The sequence below is a fragment of the Alternaria alternata genome (assembly GCF_001642055.1).
Source record: "Alternaria alternata strain SRC1lrK2f unplaced genomic scaffold CC77scaffold_3, whole genome shotgun sequence".
In the NCBI taxonomy this organism is placed as follows: domain Eukaryota; kingdom Fungi; phylum Ascomycota; class Dothideomycetes; order Pleosporales; family Pleosporaceae; genus Alternaria; species Alternaria alternata.
The window spans coordinates 578,654-595,139 of record NW_017306192.1 but is presented as its reverse complement, the minus strand read 5'-3'; the positions used below and the strand labels follow the sequence as shown (position 1 = coordinate 595,139).

Below are 16,486 nucleotides of genomic sequence, written 5' to 3'. Positions count from 1 at the left end.
TAGTGCGCCTTTGTAACGAACAAATTATCACATAATTGTATTCAGAATACCGGTATATCTGGGTTGCTCAACTTCGCTCCCACGTAACTTGTCTACCCCACCTTCCTGGGTTGAGGGTGGCTCCTTCCATCGGAAGCATGCTCATAGCCTAGCGCCATCTTGTCAGAAGCTGAACGTCTCACACGGCATTTTCTCGCGATACCGTTACTTCTATCGTACTTGCACATCGATAGCATATAATGGCGCCACGCAAGAAGACAGAAGAGAAAGCAACAGCTAACGAAGCACCGGACCTGGTGTTGGAGTACCTGCGTAGGCCACTCACCTTACCCTTCCATCCGAAAAGCTTTACGATTGAATTATAGCTCAGCTTCAACGACTAACCGGCCATAGGCAAGCAAAACCGCCCATACTCAGCTATCGATGTCTCGGCAAACTTGCACAATAAGGTCACCAAAGGTGCGTTTGTAGGCAACACGCTAACTCATAATGCAAGCACTGATCACGATACAGCTTCTGCCGCAAAGATTCTGAAAGACCTTCATGAGCAAAAAGCAATAGAGGGACGAGTTGCTGGTGAGTCTGACCAATCTAACTCCCGGCTCAATCAGGTTGACATCCTTAGGCAAACAGATCGTCTATCACGCTCTGCAGGTAGGTTTCGCTCCTGGATCCTCCAGTCCAAGTCTGATTTACACCCCTAGAACGCCGCTGAAGCATGCACGACTGAGCAACTCGCCGCCCTCGATGAAAGCGTTCTCAACGTGCGCACACGAACCATCTCTCTTCTCACCAGTGCAAAGAACCTCCGTAGCTCGCTCTCCAGCCTTAACTCCACGCTCAGCACTACGGATCTCATCGCTAGCATTCATGCCCTTGAGACGGAGAGGGCGGAAATCGTGACCAGACTCGATGGGCTGAAGAAGGGGAAGGCGAAGAAAGTAAGTTCACTTTCCTACGAGATGTTTATATATACATATGCTGATTCTGCAAGATCACAGTAGCAGAGCGAGAAGCGACCGAGAAGGAGTGGAAGAGGAGTGTTCGTGTGGCGAAGATAAGAAAGAAGATTGCGATGGAGATGTGGAAGTTGATCGAGGGAAAGCTGCCTGATCAACAAACGAGAGAGGAGCACCGGGAAATGTTCGATCTAGATGGGTAAGCGTATCATATCACGAAAGAGGTAGAAGATGCCAAAAGTATGATGTGCCAGAATTATTGTACGGAGGCAGATGGAGAAATGTGTGGGTAATGTAGTGAACTCAATAAGGTCTCAAGCCATATAGAGATCGTAGTTAAAGACAACCAGATTGGCATCTCTGCGATACGTAACTATTTGCCTCGTGTTGTAGGCGTCGCTCATTTGACCTCCCAACGCCGCACTGACAGATAATACTAATGCTACCGAGAGTTGAGAAGAGGTGAAATGTGGATTACAAATGGCAAGTGAACGCCTCTACAATGCAATCCCGACACTGATGTTTGAAATGCGCGCTATAGCCGATCAGGCCAGCTGATGGGCCAAAAAAGAACTATTACGGAAGCATAAGAGAACGAATGCAACGATAAGGAACGTGCAAAGTATCATGGAGCCGGAGGCTTGATGATTCAAGAGCGCTGATAAGAAAACGAGCTGCGGAGGTCATCTCTGATTTCCTGCGACAAGTTGTCATCATCTTCGTCTATTCGACGAGCATCCTGTGCGCGTGATAGTTCTTCGAGGGTCTTGGCGAGGGCAGCGCCTTCAGTGCGCCCCCGATCTACGTTGACAAGCATCATGATTGGGAAGGGAAGGCCAACCAGAATAGCTAGGAACCAGAAAGCCTGTAATATGTGTTAGTAAGTCGTGTCTATGAGCTAAGGTCGTTTGGGGCGTGCTTACCGGTCTGATCTCTCCATAAGCATCGGTGATGGCGCCTACAATCGCTGGACCGAAGACACTACTGCCTTTGTCTGTGATGGCGTACAGGGCGTAAAAGGCGGCTTCATAGCCCGGGGGAATGAGCTCGCCAAATAGCGCGCGGCAGTAACTGCTTAGTCCACCAAGAACGAAGCCGTAGACTGCACCTAGAGGGTACATCTCCCATTGCTGCTGTAAGCCTAGGTATCCCAAGCGTTGGACTGCTGGAATATACCCGAGTAGACCGTAGATGGGTATCACTTCGAAGAGCGTGATGCAGAGCAGTATTGTCTGCGTTGGTGACAGGCGGAAGAAAGCAGATAGGCGTGACCATAAGAAGGCGCCCAAGACGCCAAAGACTGTCGCGATGACGTTTATCAGGGCGAGCATAGCGTACGACATTCCGAGTGTTGTCTTCGCAAAGAGCACGGCCGTACCAGATACAGTAGCTATACTGTCTGACAAGAGAAACCACGCTGCAAGGAAGAGTAAAACATCTTTGAGGTGTCGCGCATGCGTTGCTGTACGACCTAGGGATTTCCACGAGTATGTGAAGTACGCTAGTGCAGAGCCAAAATTGGAAGTTTGTGCGCCGATATGCAGAGGCGGTCCTGGACGAGGGCGCAGCCAGCGGGCAGTGGGTAGTGTGAAGACGAACCACCACGCGCCAATGACAAAGAGAACGAGCCGGAGACCAAAGTTGGAGGATTGGAATGCGATGACAATGAGGATGCCGAGGGTCTGCACCAGCAAAGCGGCGATGTAGCCAATTGCAATACCGTAGGACGAGATTTTGGTAGCGAGTGCAAGCTCAACTGAAGGAGCGGCCCTGCTCTTCGCCCTTGGGATGGTCAAGTCCGCGGCTGAAGGGTTGCTTGGAATAAGTGCGGTTGTCGCATCGGCAACCTCGTCAAGAAGGCCCTCTCTCTCTCCAAGCTGGTTCGCATATTGCGCTCCTCGTATGATGTTCTCTTGTGTAGGAGTTTCTCCACCTCTTTCATCGTCCTCCTCTGTCTCCGGCTCATCTTCTTCGTCCGCATACGAAGTGTCGGTGATTGAGTCGGCATACTTGACTGTCGGATGGAAACGCACCATCAGTGGTAAGAAGCTGTTTAGCAGTACGAAACTAGCACCAAAGCATGTGTTTGAGATGATTGCCAGTAGTGCGCCTAGAAGGTATACCTTGGGTACCACGGGCAAGAACAACATGGTCGCTATACTTCCCACGAATGCGAACCATAAGAGGAACGTTTTCCTGAACCTCCCGTGGTCTGCAGCACCACTCATGCTTATGATCAGCAGAGCCTGTATCAGGACTGATATGCTGAAAGTGTACATGGCGAAGCTCGCAGTGTTGATCTCGACGCCGAGGATATGGACGACACATTGTCCCTTTTCAGGATTTGGTTTCAGCAGGGCTTCTAGGGCGTTGGTGGAGAAGGAGAAGCTAGGGTGACCGGTAGGTTTCGTGGCTTTGCATGGCATGGAAGGGTCAGACAGGAGGACACCATTTTCGCGTGCGAGTTGTTCGAGTGTTACGGGTATGAAGGATCCAATACCACAGACAACGAAGACCTGGAACTGTTAGTGGTGGTGTTCGCGTAGCTTTTGCGCTCGACACGGCGCGTAAAAGGCAGCAACACGGCAGCGAAGAAGCGCACAAGGCTGGCACATGGTGAAAGCTTGAAGAAGTGTGAAGCAGGTTGGAATGGTGGTAGATAGCATAGGAATAAGTACCTCGGCAGCCCATCCGTACATGTAAAAGCCGCGAAGCTCCTTGTCGCTCGTCAACCGGGTATCTTCGCCCTCGTAGTGGGGCTGCGAGTCGTTGGACTCCATGTCGAGGCTCTGATCCGAAGAGAGACTCTGCTCATCGTCTGCCTCGTTGGACTGCGATATGGACGGCACTGAGACTTTTGACTGTGAGGATGCATTTCGCGTGAAGGTCGGTCGCTGGTAGGGCGGGAGCTCGGGCGCGCGCGGTGCCATCGAATAAACGCAGCCTTCCGCAAGCAGGGTCTACACTAATTGGCGGAAGTGCGTCACCGCAACTGAGACATGATGAAGGATCAAAGGATAAAAGCGCAACAGCTGACACTGGCCGGGATTCAGGTTGGAAGGCAAGTTCTAGTGGGCACGGTGAGGTCAGAACCAAGCTGGGGAGAGATGTGGAGTTGTTGGGGCAGCGGGCGATCCCATGGTCGTGCTGGGGTCATGAGGTTAGGGTTGAAGTATTGGCGGAATGGCTGAACATGCTGATAATGCGTCTAGTTGCAGTAGAGGCTATCCGAGAAGGCATTGGACAAGGCGCTTGCGCTCAAGCTCGCCTTTGGATAGACTACTGGCCGCCGCAGCCGCAAGCTCGCCGAGCCGTGGACAGGTATGCGGTGAATGATTTTGTGTACTAATGATCAAACCGACTAGCTGTGTTGTATCCGCTCTAGAAGCGACTCGGCGTTGCTTAATACACATTCTTAGAGCGAACTGCACCTACAAGGCCTTCCTCGATTTCGGATGCCATCCTCAGTGTGCGTGATGAAAGAGACGCAGGGCTATCCACTAGTACGCAGGCTGCATGGGTGGAGTGGCCGCCAAGGCGCCAAACCCAATCCAATCCTTCCCGTTTCGACGACCTCATTCCTGATCGCTGAAACAACATCATCGACTCAGCTACCCGGCGTCGCGCACCCATCCACGATCACTCCAGACTGACGCCGGCTTCTATACGAGCGCGCCCACACCCCACGACATTTCGCAACATTCACAGTACACGATGCGCTAGTCGACAGCGCCCCAACCTCGCTTTCTTTTACCTGCTGCGTCCGACCAGCGCCCTTTCACCACCCGCTGCGCCCTGTGCTACCTGTGCGCATCCATTGTTACGCCAACAACATCCACTTCATGGTCGCGCGCCACTCCTCAACAGCGCATTTCACCATCCGTTCCACCGCCAGCCCTCTGAACCCGGCCCCAGGCACTCCGACTCGATCGTCCTCCTGCACATCCCACGCTCGACACATTCGCGAAAATATCACGGAAATCTGGATTGGCCAGGCATATTAGGTGAAGGCTAGAAGCGCATAGAGTGGGTGCGCAGACGGCGCCCCAGGGTCCCGGGACGGAGGACGACGTAGTATGCCAGGCATTCTCACCATGAACCACACCGGATCAGACTTAGCGACGGCTTCACGCGATGCAGATGGCAGGAAGCGCAACCACGACGCTGACATGATCAACGGAGGACTCAATGGGACGCGAAGCGACACGCCGGCAGGAGGACCTGCCACCAATGGAGGTTCCTCGAAAGACACCAACACTAACGGCGCGTCCATGGCATTAGCAACGACGGCAGGCTCCACGCTCGGACACTACTCGGATCTGCCACCGGAAATCGCCCACATTGGCCCTGAGCAGTACAACTCCCTCTCAACATTGTTGTTGCGGATATCGCAGGAATCTTACAATGAGCTCGAGGAAGTATTGAAGAACATGGCCGCTATCCAACTGGCTCCAGTAACCAATGGCGTTCTTCCCAATGGACTTGGTGCGGCAAACATGCAAGGGAACGCAGACGCAAACAGGCGTAAGAAGCTGGTTCTCCTTTCATTTGCCCAAGAGCAGCGGGCAAAGTTCATCAAGCTGCTGGTCCTTACAGAGTGGGGAAAGAAAGCTTCGTCTGACATTTCCAAGCTTATTGACTTACTAGCCCACGCGAGTACGCAGGCAGCCCACATGGATGCCGCTGACTACAAATTGGAGAGAATCAAGGTTCTCTCTAACAACGCAAGGGAGAATAATCCGGATATCGCGACAGCTTTGGAGGTATTGTCAACCGGCAAAGCGTCGTGGATGCCGAGCCTTGACTACATACCGCCTGAGCCCATCTCTGCCGAGCAAGCTCTCAAATTGCTACGCTACTTGAACACTTCCCTCTCGATACGTCTGAACGTGCACGAAAGCCTTCCACGGCATCTTCAAAACTGGCGCGTGCATTCTGGACGCGCGACCTTTGTCATCGACAACGAGCTGGAGTTCGACGTCATGTCCTTTGTGGAGGATGCCTCAGAACAGTGGTTCCTCATTGATGTCCGGCTACTGTTCAACCCAGCGCCCACGATCACCGTCGGTAGCCGCTTCTTCATGCAGCTTAAGCTGCAGGCCGACCTAGTCTTAAAAGACAAGGGTCTGACTGGTCTTTTCGACTTCTTGAATAATTTCATCTTGACACACAAGATTTCTGTACTTCGATCACAGGCAGTAGGCCTCGTCCGCACCGGCTGGGCAGGCTCTCTCAAGGTTGAGCCTGTGCATCGCTTGCTCGTAGTGTCATACTGGACCAACAAGCCTGGGAAGAAAAACTGGATCGAGATCGGCGTATCCAACAACAAGCCAAAGAACGGCAAGGTCTCGTGGAGAGGACCACCCATCCCGTCACTGACAACACGCTGGTTTCGTCAAGGCAAGGAAGTAAAAGACCCCAAGTTCCATTTCGATTGGAAGGATCTGTCCATGGAATGCGTTCTCAAGCAAGTCATCGCATGCCATGCGAGCGAGATTCTGCGTTCTACGAAGAACAGTTTTAAATCTGGGGTGATAGCGAATGCACGACTTTCCGAGACCGAACCTGGGGATTGCACACTTGACGCAACACTGGGTGCTACATCTACTTCTGTCACACTGTCACTAGAGCAAGTCACCGGCAGCTATATTTTACGACCAGCGAGCGCACTATCTGCGCGGGCGGAGAGCGCTTTTAATCAAGGCAGGGAGCCTGGACAAATTGCCAATGTAATGACGCAGGTGCTCGCCGGTACACTACTCAGCCTGATCCAGAAGAACGCACAACAACTCGGCTGGCAATCAGTAGCGAGGCAAGCTTTACATCAACAGGTAGTGTCGGCTGCTGTCAGGTTGGATGTTATTTCATCCACCCTGTATTGCCCTCGCGGTTGGACGCCAAGCTGGGCACTGGCAGCGGTGATCGACTCGTCTGGTGAGTCGTGGTGGATCTTCGAAATCGGATCTGGCGGAGGCAGCATAGAATATGCTGAGCAGATCAGAATGGATAGACCTGACGGTAGCTCCTTGCCCATCAACCGCAACACCTTGGCAAGTCTCGAAAGAATCGCCGTGCAGCTGCTGTCATTCCGTGTCACAGCTCGGCAACTTGAGAAGCAGAAAAAGAACTATAGCTTGAAGTGTGAGCTAGGGCCCTCTTTGGAAGCTTATCGCATCGCCCGTCGGTGGGTCCTGCATGTGCAAACTGCAGATCTTCTCGCGGCTCAAGCAGGTCAAGACGCATGGCTCGAATCAGACATCAGGATCACTTGCGAAGGCATGAAAGTCGGAGGTCAGAACGTCTGGCACATGGCTGCCGGCAGGATGATTAAGACTGTTGCTGCAGATATGCACAAGCTCATGGCAGCTTCACCACAACATGCTTTCAAATTCTCGGAGGATGGTAACTTTAGGATCCTCCTTGCCACGCCCTTTGGGCAGGATATACTTGGAGAGTTGCGAGCACGACTGCGAGATGTCAATCGTCTTCGTACCTTTGCAACTACTCTGCAGAAACGCAAGATGTTGCTCAAATCCTCCTCCTTACAACGCGTACAGTTTCAATACGGTCCATCGCCATATTCTGCCACCGTTAATTTTGGTTCCGAAAAGGAGCTCACTATCGAACTATCACCCAGCAACCCGCACCATCGAATACTCTCTCAACTCACCGAGATTGCTAATGATCGGTCGCCCTCCTTACCAGTCATTGATCCCGGTGATGCCAATGGTCTAGACCGTTTCTGTACGATACTCGTTGCCACGCGACCTCTCTTCAAGGTCCTGCGCGAAGTCGAGCAACGATCGCCAGGCAACTACAGCAACCCCGCAATCCATGTCCACACCATCTTCAAATATCGTCTTACGTATGACAATCCCGTCTGCACGTTCGATGTGCGTCTCCAACCCAAAGACGACAACGTGTATTGGTTCGTCGAAGACAACTTGCGCCCAAAGGATCCCAACGTATTGCCAACTCCCGAGCGTGCACCAGGTCATAGACGCCTTGACAACCTACAGGCTAAGCTGAAGGAGCTGTTCAGTAGGAAGGGCAATGGGTGGTTTGGTACCCGCAATGGTATGGTGGCGGAATTGGATGCGATTCCTAGAGCCATCGAGGAGCTTGATAAATGTGTCTTGGGCTGTAGAATGGCTGATGGCTACGTTGCGCCTCCACCACTTGAAAAACCTGCACAGCAAGGTCTAAATCAGGCGAATGGGGGCCAACAGGGGAACCAACAACAGCAACAAGCCAGGATGCAACAGGCACGCCAACAACAGCAACAACAGCAACAACAGCAGCAGCAGCAGCAGCAACAACAACAGAGGCAGGGCCAATCAGGGAAACAGCACCTGAACCAGCAGCAACATCCGAGAGGCCAACAACCGAACGGCAGACCGGCTCAACAGCAAATGCCCAGTGGGCGTCAGCAAACCTTGCAACAGCAACAACAGCAAGGCCGAGGCGGTCCAGGAGGTCGTCCAGGGCAGTCTAAAAACGACGTCATCACTATCGATTAGTGGTTGAGACGAACCTGGCTACTGCGATGTCTCTCACTACATTCAACCATGAATATCTTCTATATTCATGTATGTACCATGTTTCTTTTTCACGTTTTCACATCTCTTGCATTGGGTTAGCGGGACTGCGGTATAATTTGCATTTCTAACATGCCTTTTTGTTTTGTGGTTTGTTCAGGGTTTCCTGATGTCGTGTACACCACACCTGATTTGGATGTGCCATTGATGCATTCATCTACACTTCGTTCCTCTTTCTTCGTACTTTGTATGATACTATTTATACCAATTCCCTGCGGTGGGAAGACCGAGGCACGGGATATACGCACGGAGTCATGTTACCTTCTAGAGTGGTACCAGCAACTGCTTCAATAAACGATTGATAACTAGGTATTATGTGTTACAACCCAGAGACGGCCTATTACACCATGTTTCAACTGTTCTTGCGTGCTTTGGCAGAATTACATTTCCTCAAAGTATAGCATAGAATATATATCGACCATGCAAATTACAAGACATGTCACGCAATCGTAATCTTTCTGGAGATACACAATTTCCTTGTTCTACTAGTCTCGACCAGCAACATAGCTCCCACTATCAAAGACAATACAATGCCAAGAGACGACGTATAGTTCCCCGTTTAGTCCCAGCTGTAGCTAAATCACGCTTCCTTCCTGGCAAGCAGTTTGTAGGAGCGCTTCAAAACTGTATCCCTTAGATGCCGCAAGTATACCGCATTACCCTAGTCCACGATAAGCATTTACCCTACATAACCAAGGATAGGAACCAAGATTCGCCATGGTCAGCTGTATTGCTAGTGGACCTCTTGCCGCTCTCTCACCGCTCTCTTACCCCAAGATGCCGTGGTGGGTGTCGCCTTTACTTGTCCGTAGTTACTCCTTTGACCCGAAGCATTAGCACTACCTGGCCATATAAACCAGCAACCAATCCCTCTCTCTCCACGTCTGTCTCGCTTCCCCAAAGCTTGAGTATAATAACCGAATTTGGTCATCTGTAGACACCTGACGCAGATTATCGACACCTGTTGGCTTAAGATCACCGGATTAAGCACGATGCCTGTTGCTGTGAGCTCCACCAGCGCCGCCGATACTGGTGAGCTAGTACGCCAGACGTCCGCAATGGAGATTAATGCACAGCCATGGTTAGAGAGCACCCACAAGGTATTTGATTCATTCTCTAAAGTGTTCTATTTGGCTAACAGCGTCAGCTTCATGAGATTCAGACGCTGAAAGAGATTTCCCTCGGCAACTGTCGTCTTCTTTACGGCAGCGAGCGATTCAAGTTCTACGGTAAAGCCCTCGCACCAATGCTGAACACCGGAATTGACACGAGGCTAGATATCGTCATCTGCGAGGATGAAGGCACCAAAAGATTCGCTGCTATTCTAACATGCAATCAAGACGGCCAGACAAAGCTGTTGCGCACCGAGTTGAGCGGGTGTCCTGTCGTGGCGGTTCGCACTCTGGTGGATGGTCTTCAAAAAGACACAGCCAAGCTATTTCGTACGTTCTGTGTCATTCTCGATACCTCTAGTTGGTTGCTGACTCGGAAGTGTAGTCAAGTACGCAGTGGGTTCGCAGATTCGAGGCCAGCAAGGATTCACCAACAAGGACACTGGCAAGTTCGAGTTGTGGGACGAGGCACAGGAGAAGCGTATTCGTGGTCCTGACGACGACACGCAGGGCCTTGTTCGTAGCTGGAGTGACGCACCCGGTGCTGATGGTCGGCCCTCTTCAGATCGCCGTGGCGATGGCTATCATGGTCGGTACAACAAACGCTCGAGGCCTGTTGAACGCCCGGAGAAGCCCATGGTTGAGGCGGAGATTACTGATCTCGATTACTATGACTAGTAAGAGATGAAGGACTGGGATACTATCCATGTATTAGACGTCCAGGAGGATGAGAGTCTCGGATAGAGTCCGATCAGACATTACTTTCTGTCCTTACTCTATACTAAAGCTTCATCGTAAAGACTTCCACTCAGCGATCGTCAATGTCATGGCAAACTTCGAAATCTCGCAGGTTTCTCAATTGGTTTACAATGATCCTGGAACAGTGGGATTGATACGGAGGTTCTGATATGTTGGGCCAGATACTCAAATCAGATGGACTTGAGCATGCTTGAGCGAACCTCCCAGCTTGGAAGCGCGACGCGTGTGCACGTGAGATGGAGTTTGACTGGGTCCAAGCGCCCGCGTCATGACGTACCACCACTCTCCTGGCATATCACCACCCACTTTCCTGGTGGCCATGCTACTTGAACCTATCTTCACATCATGAACAGTCCCTCCAAACGCCGGAAGAAGAATGATGGCTCAGGGAAGCCGATACGCAGCTTGGACTACTTCTTCGCAAAGCAAACGGCTAGAGCGACACCCAAAGATGCGCCAACGAACACAGGTCCCAGCAAACCGCCCGTGGATCAGGACAACACAGGCCTGACCGATGAAGAACTCGCGCGTAAACTTCAGGAGCAGTGGGATAAGGAAGACCGACAGCAGGGGTCAAATCAGGAGCCGGCGGAGCCGGTGAACTCGAATGAACTGTATGAGGAGCCCGACAAAGTCCCTGCAGACACGACACAAGACACAAAAGGACAGAATGGGAATTCCGAATTAGCAATACGTGAAGCCACTGTAGAAAACACAAAGGCTGCCGAACTCAACCAGAAGAAAAACACGCTATCTCTCCAATCGACCGCCTCCGAAGAAGACGCGATAACAGCAAATATACCCTTCGATCAAAGCCCTCTCGAATTTGAACCGGCAAAATACATCCCGGAACTAAAGAAACATTGGGTGAACGACGGAGGGCATGCGACTTACGCGTTATTGACACGATGTTTCATTCTGGTCAACAGTACGACAAGTCGCATCAGAATAGTCGACACGCTTGTGAACCTTATTCGAACGATTGTCGAAAGCGATCCTGATAGCCTGCTTCCAGCCGTCTGGCTCGCGACGAATGCGATATCGCCCCCTTACATCGATCTGGAGCTTGGTTTGGGGGGCTCAGCGATCTCGAAAGCACTTAAGAAAGTTTGTGGGCTGGATAACGCAGGCTTGAAAGTATTGAACGCAAAATATGGCGATGCTGGCGATGTCGCATTCGAAGCAAAGAAGAAGCAGAGCTTCACCCTTCGCAAACCGAAGCCTCTGACAATCAGGAGTGTCTTCGACTCACTAGTCAAGATCGCAAACAGTAAGGGACATGGCAGTGTAGAGAACAAGCAGAGAATTGTCGAAAGACTGGTGCAGGATACACGGGGTGCTGAAGAAAGCCGCTACATTGTACGGACGCTCGTACAGCATCTGCGGATTGGAGCTGTCAAGACCACGATGCTTATCGCTTTGTCCCGTGCCTTCATGCTGTCGAAACCTCTAGGGGCTGAGTTCGAGATTCGTGATCAGAAGCAGATGGCAAAACTGAAGAAGGAAGAACTCACGGAGGCATACATCAGGAACGAAGAGATCGTAAAGGCATGTTTCGCTCGACGACCGAACTACAACGACCTTATACCTGTGCTTCTCGAGATTGGTGTTTGCGACGAACTACTCGTGCGCTGTGGGCTGTCACTACACATCCCTTTAAGACCTATGTTAGGAAGTATCACTCGCGATATGGGCGAGATGCTCACAAAACTACAAGGACGCGACTTCGCCTGCGAGTACAAGTACGATGGACAAAGAGCGCAGGTGCATTGTGATGCTAAGGGCAAAGTCACAATCTTCTCACGACATCTGGAAGTGATGACTGACAAGTATCCGGATTTAGTAGCGCTGGTGCCTAAGATACGAGGAGAGGGCGTCTCGAGCTTCATTCTTGAAGGCGAAGTTGTAGCTGTCGATCGGGAGAGTGGAGACCTCAAGACATTCCAGACACTTGCGAATCGCGCAAGAAAAGACGTCGTCGTCGGTGCCGTGACGATCGACGTCTGTCTGTTTGCATTCGACCTGATGTATCTGAATGGCGAAGAGCTACTGAACCGGCCTTTTAGAGAACGGAGGTCTCTACTCAGAAGTCTGTTTGTGGAGATACCACATCATTTTACGTGGGTCAAGAGCCTAGATGCTACGTCCGCCGACGTAGAAGCAGTCCAAGCCTTCTTCCAAAGTGCCTTGGAAATCAAGTGCGAAGGCATCATGGTGAAGATTCTTGACAACCTCCCTAACCCCGACCTACTCGCCGAAATCGACGAAGCTATTGAGAAGACGCCCTCGCTTCCACCAACACCCAAGAAAAAGAAGCCCGCAAAGTCCAAAGCTAAGTCGAATTCTAACGAAACCGAAAAAGACGAACCAAAGACATCTGGCCGCCGTAAAGCACTCTTATCGACTTACGAACCGGATAAGCGTCTAGACAGCTGGCTCAAAGTGAAGAAGGACTATAGTACCACCTCCGAGACTCTCGACCTGATTCCCATTGCCGCTTTTCATGGTTCTGGTCGGAAGGCAGCATGGTGGTCACCTATCCTCCTTGCCATCCGCAACGCAGAAACTGGACAACTGGAAGCAGTCACAAAATGCATGTCCGGCTTTACTGACACCTTTTACAAAGCCAACCGCGCAAAGTACGACCCAGACGACCCAGATTGCACAAACGTGCTCTCTGGCAAACCCCATTATGTAGAGTACAATGGTGGAGCTGGAATGCCAGTTGTTTGGTTCGAACCGCAAGAGGTCTGGGAGGTAGCTTTCGCCGATTTGACTTTGAGTCCGACGTATACGGCTGCGATTGGCTTGGTCAGTGAGGAGAGAGGGTTGAGTACGAGGTTTCCGAGATTCTTGAGGGTCAGAGAGGATAAGGGGATCGATGAGGCTACTGAGGCAGAGGAATTAGCTAGTCTGTATCGGAAACAGGAGGCTAAAGCGCCTAAGAAGAACGATGCTATCACAGAAGTCATGTACGAAGATGATGAGTAGAGCATATCATGACATAGTAACCGTTGAATACCCCGAAGCTGGCCACTTGAAACAACGAATAATGTAAAAGCACTCCCTGATTCATTGCATTCCTCGAAACTAGCATCTCAATCGCCATCCCGTCGTCCTAGAGCACCTGACACTTCAGCGTGCGAAACCTCAAATGTATATATCTGTTTCTTTCAAGGAGATGGAGATAGGAAAGTCGTAATCCTCCTCCAACGTGACATATCTGCTCTGCGAAACCGCGGCTCAGCATTATCAAATGTGTGTTCCACATATACGACATGCCGGCATGGCCATCCTCGACCGTATCGTTGGCTCGACCTTGGAGCGGTCGTTCGGCTTCGGCGGGAGGAGCGGCGGTGTGCATCGCACCCACGTCCTTTGTGAGTTTAGAAACCGTGGACCTTGATGGTCTTGCCATCAAGGCCTAGGCCCTCTTTCTTGTCGGTCAAGAAGTCTTGAACATCTTTGCGCTGGTCTCCCTGCAACTGGATCACCTCTCCCATCTCAGTGTCTGCGACGACAGTGCCATTGCAGGCAAACTTCTTCTTGATGACTTTGAGAATCTTCTTCTGGTCAAACTTCTTAGGCAGGCCTTGGACCGTCGTTAAAGTCTTGCGACCATTGCGCTCTGTTGGGGGTTGACGTCAGCCTTGCGCGATTTCTTGAAGCGTAAGGGAGGAGGGGAAGGAATGTCGCGCCGATGTCGCGCAGATGATGAGATCGAATAACAGAAGATTGGATGGTATACATACGCTGGATACGAATGTGGATGTAGTTTTGCTGAGTAGACTTTACTTCTCCTCCAGCATCATCAGCCTCCGCGAACGGATCGAAGGACTTGAGATTCTGGATGTCCGTGGTCATGAAATCGACTGGGGGCGCTCTGTGGGTGCTAAGAGTAGTAGGGCGGTCGTTTGTGGGTGTGGTGGGAAAGTGGAGCGTAGTCGTGTGTGATAAAGGTCGGAGTAGTTGAGTGGAGCGGTTGAGGGTATTAATCGGCGAAGGGAAGGGTGGCGAGGGGACCATCTATGGGGGAGCCCGCAGGCGGTCTCAGCCCCGCTGCCAAGCGCCAACTCCGGAACAGTCACTAGCGCTGATCCACATTCCCCCAGGGATGCCTGCATCTACCATTCCTCATGTTCGTTTGTGGGCGTAGATACTGCTCATGGTCGATATCACAGTCCCCAAGACTTCCTCGTTGGTCAGAGGCATGACTGTCTTCGTAACCACGATGCCTTCCCTAATTCTGTGCTACTGTCTTATCATGCGCATGCGCACTGTCACCCGTCTCAACAAAAGCGCATAGCGCACCAACAGGCTTGAGGCTTTATCGCTCAAGGCAAAGGAAGCTCATCCACGACTCATGAGTATGCCAGGTGCGACTTGTTTACCTTTCCAGAACCTTCTACAGAGGCACGGAAACCCTTATTGGTCTCACACAGACCCTCTACTTCCTCTGCTCCCATGAACGCTGGTGACTCCGGTGTGACCCCCTTCGTAGTATTGGTGTACAAAAAATACCAAATAAGCAAAGAATACGACCAGCGGGTCTTCTTGGGTTCATTCGTGTTCAAAAAAACTCGACATTGTGCCGCAGCTGGAGAATGCCGATCTATTACCATGTGACTCTTGCTTCCAGATGGTCTAGCATTCCTTCTGGGTACGCTCGAAGAACTGAGTGAGTATGAATAGGTTCTGCTATGTTTGCCCAGCCAATGCAGTGCTCAGGTAAAGCTTCCCAGTAGCGAACCTATGCTAACTTTCTTATCCTCACGTAATTTCCTTTTCTTAGTATCGGATCGAGACTTGTCTTGTTGGACACGCTTCACGGGCCGAGCAGGTTCATCTTTCAGCTCACGGACAAACCAAGCAATCTCTGTAGCCGTGTCAGGCATACTACGTTGGATGTAGTGCATAGATAATGATTGGTATGTTCCACCACCAGGAGATCCGTCTTGCGACAACTCGAGCGAGGCATCATACAATCTTCGCATGTCAGAAGCCATTGTGGTTCTAGACCTTCTCTCCCCGCTGTCTGAGTTTGTCTTGTCCCAACGGCTAAAAAACTATGTTACCTCAATGAGCCAACGTCTGGATCTAGGTCACTTACTCCAGATGAGGATGTTGGCGCCAATTCCCCCAGTAAGGTTCCTCTTCAGATGGATCTGGTTGGCCAGAGATTCCAACAATATTCAAGCTGGGAAAGCTGGAGATGCACGCTAAGACAAGTCTTGTTGGTAATGAGTTGCAACCGTCAACAAGAAGTACTCGCAACTTTTTGAAAGCACCACTTTCGCCGACGCTTCGACCCCAGTCGCGTAGCCTTTGAACGGTCAGTGTTTCGCGATACTTTCCAAGTCGATCGTTGCTTCCAATCTCTATTGCAAGAACCGCAAGCGTATTGATAGTATTAAGAGAAACGAGTTGATCAATTGTCATGTCAATGGTTCGGATACAGAGGAACGTCAGCATGTCGCCGTCGAGCTTGACCAAGCGATCGACGACAGAGGGTAAGAGACCTTCGGATTCCCTGTCATACACATGGAAGGTAGAGTGGCGATCAACATCTTTGGGAAATGCTTTTCGAAAGAGACTCCAAGTCCGAAAGGTCATTGTGTCACTGGACACTTAGATTAGCCATCGCACTTTGGGCCTCTGTGCGACCTTCGACCCACGTTAACTTTAAATAGTCGTGCAAGCGACTAGCGTAAGACCACCTGAGCCATTGTAGAGCCTCTGGTTCCATATTGTCAATGTTCCAGATACAACAACGGAGGGCCATTGATTGCAGGGTATCGCATCCTGGAGTTAGGCGCCGATGCTTCGATGGGTCTATTCGTCTACCCCGGGAATGGCTTGTCCACTTTGGTATCATTGAACTGACGGAAGCTGACGTAGTCTCCCTGTAGACAAGGCCAGACGAAGGGTCGAAGTTCTCCATGCCTCTGACTGACTGTCCGATGAAGTGAACCTGGTCCGACTGGCGAATGAAGGGAAGCGGCGACCGATATCGGCTCAAGATGGGTTGAGCTAGGTTGACAACAATATACTAGATCTG

At 51.2% G+C, this 16,486-nt stretch overlaps 7 protein-coding genes across 7 annotated transcripts; 4 read left to right on the top strand and 3 right to left on the bottom strand.

The window, feature by feature from the left end:
• The first annotated feature begins 110 nt into the window (after window positions 1–110).
• On the top strand, window positions 111–1,385 carry CC77DRAFT_519456 (Tat binding protein 1-interacting). The gene is made up of 6 exons (XM_018532006.1): window positions 111–312; window positions 394–459; window positions 514–576; window positions 626–654; window positions 705–941; window positions 995–1,385. The coding sequence occupies exons 1-6, from the start codon at window positions 240–242 to the stop codon at window positions 1,160–1,162; spliced, it is 636 nt and encodes a 211-aa protein (XP_018389840.1). The 5' UTR covers window positions 111–239; the 3' UTR covers window positions 1,163–1,385.
• Window positions 1,386–1,608: 223 nt separating this feature from the next.
• Window positions 1,609–3,889, bottom strand: CC77DRAFT_1005425 (MFS general substrate transporter; the record flags this gene model as incomplete). Its single annotated transcript, XM_018523345.1, has 3 exons — window positions 1,609–1,824; window positions 1,883–3,475; window positions 3,638–3,889. The coding sequence occupies 3 exons, from the start codon at window positions 3,887–3,889 to the stop codon at window positions 1,609–1,611; spliced, it is 2,061 nt and encodes a 686-aa protein (XP_018389839.1).
• A 1,164-nt stretch (window positions 3,890–5,053) lies between these two features.
• CC77DRAFT_1057639 (MED14-domain-containing protein) lies at window positions 5,054–8,479 on the top strand (the record flags this gene model as incomplete). The annotated part of the gene is made up of 1 exon (XM_018528038.1): window positions 5,054–8,479. One exon carries the CDS (start codon window positions 5,054–5,056, stop codon window positions 8,477–8,479), a length of 3,426 nt encoding a protein of 1,141 aa, XP_018389838.1.
• Window positions 8,480–9,549: 1,070 nt separating this feature from the next.
• Window positions 9,550–10,594, top strand: CC77DRAFT_1047055 (hypothetical protein; the record flags this gene model as incomplete). Its single annotated transcript, XM_018527475.1, has 3 exons — window positions 9,550–9,657; window positions 9,699–9,999; window positions 10,055–10,594. The coding sequence occupies 3 exons, from the start codon at window positions 9,550–9,552 to the stop codon at window positions 10,345–10,347; spliced, it is 702 nt and encodes a 233-aa protein (XP_018389837.1). The 3' UTR covers window positions 10,348–10,594.
• Window positions 10,595–10,715: 121 nt separating this feature from the next.
• On the top strand, window positions 10,716–13,454 carry CC77DRAFT_1037828 (ATP-dependent DNA ligase). Its single transcript, XM_018527090.1, has one exon. The coding sequence runs from the start codon at window positions 10,774–10,776 to the stop codon at window positions 13,417–13,419; it is 2,646 nt and encodes an 881-aa protein (XP_018389836.1). The 5' UTR covers window positions 10,716–10,773; the 3' UTR covers window positions 13,420–13,454.
• Window positions 13,455–13,814: 360 nt separating this feature from the next.
• Window positions 13,815–14,292, bottom strand: CC77DRAFT_928126 (protein translation factor SUI1; the record flags this gene model as incomplete). The annotated part of the gene is made up of 2 exons (XM_018534034.1): window positions 13,815–14,056; window positions 14,181–14,292. 2 exons carry the CDS (start codon window positions 14,290–14,292, stop codon window positions 13,815–13,817), a joined length of 354 nt encoding a protein of 117 aa, XP_018389835.1.
• Window positions 14,293–15,103: 811 nt separating this feature from the next.
• Window positions 15,104–16,249, bottom strand: CC77DRAFT_519338 (hypothetical protein). Its single transcript, XM_018532005.1, has 2 exons — window positions 15,539–16,249; window positions 15,104–15,486 (listed from the first exon to the last, which is right to left on the bottom strand). Exons 1-2 carry the CDS (start codon window positions 16,039–16,041, stop codon window positions 15,153–15,155), a joined length of 837 nt encoding a protein of 278 aa, XP_018389834.1. The 5' UTR covers window positions 16,042–16,249; the 3' UTR covers window positions 15,104–15,152.
• Between the last annotated feature and the right edge of the window lie 237 nt (window positions 16,250–16,486).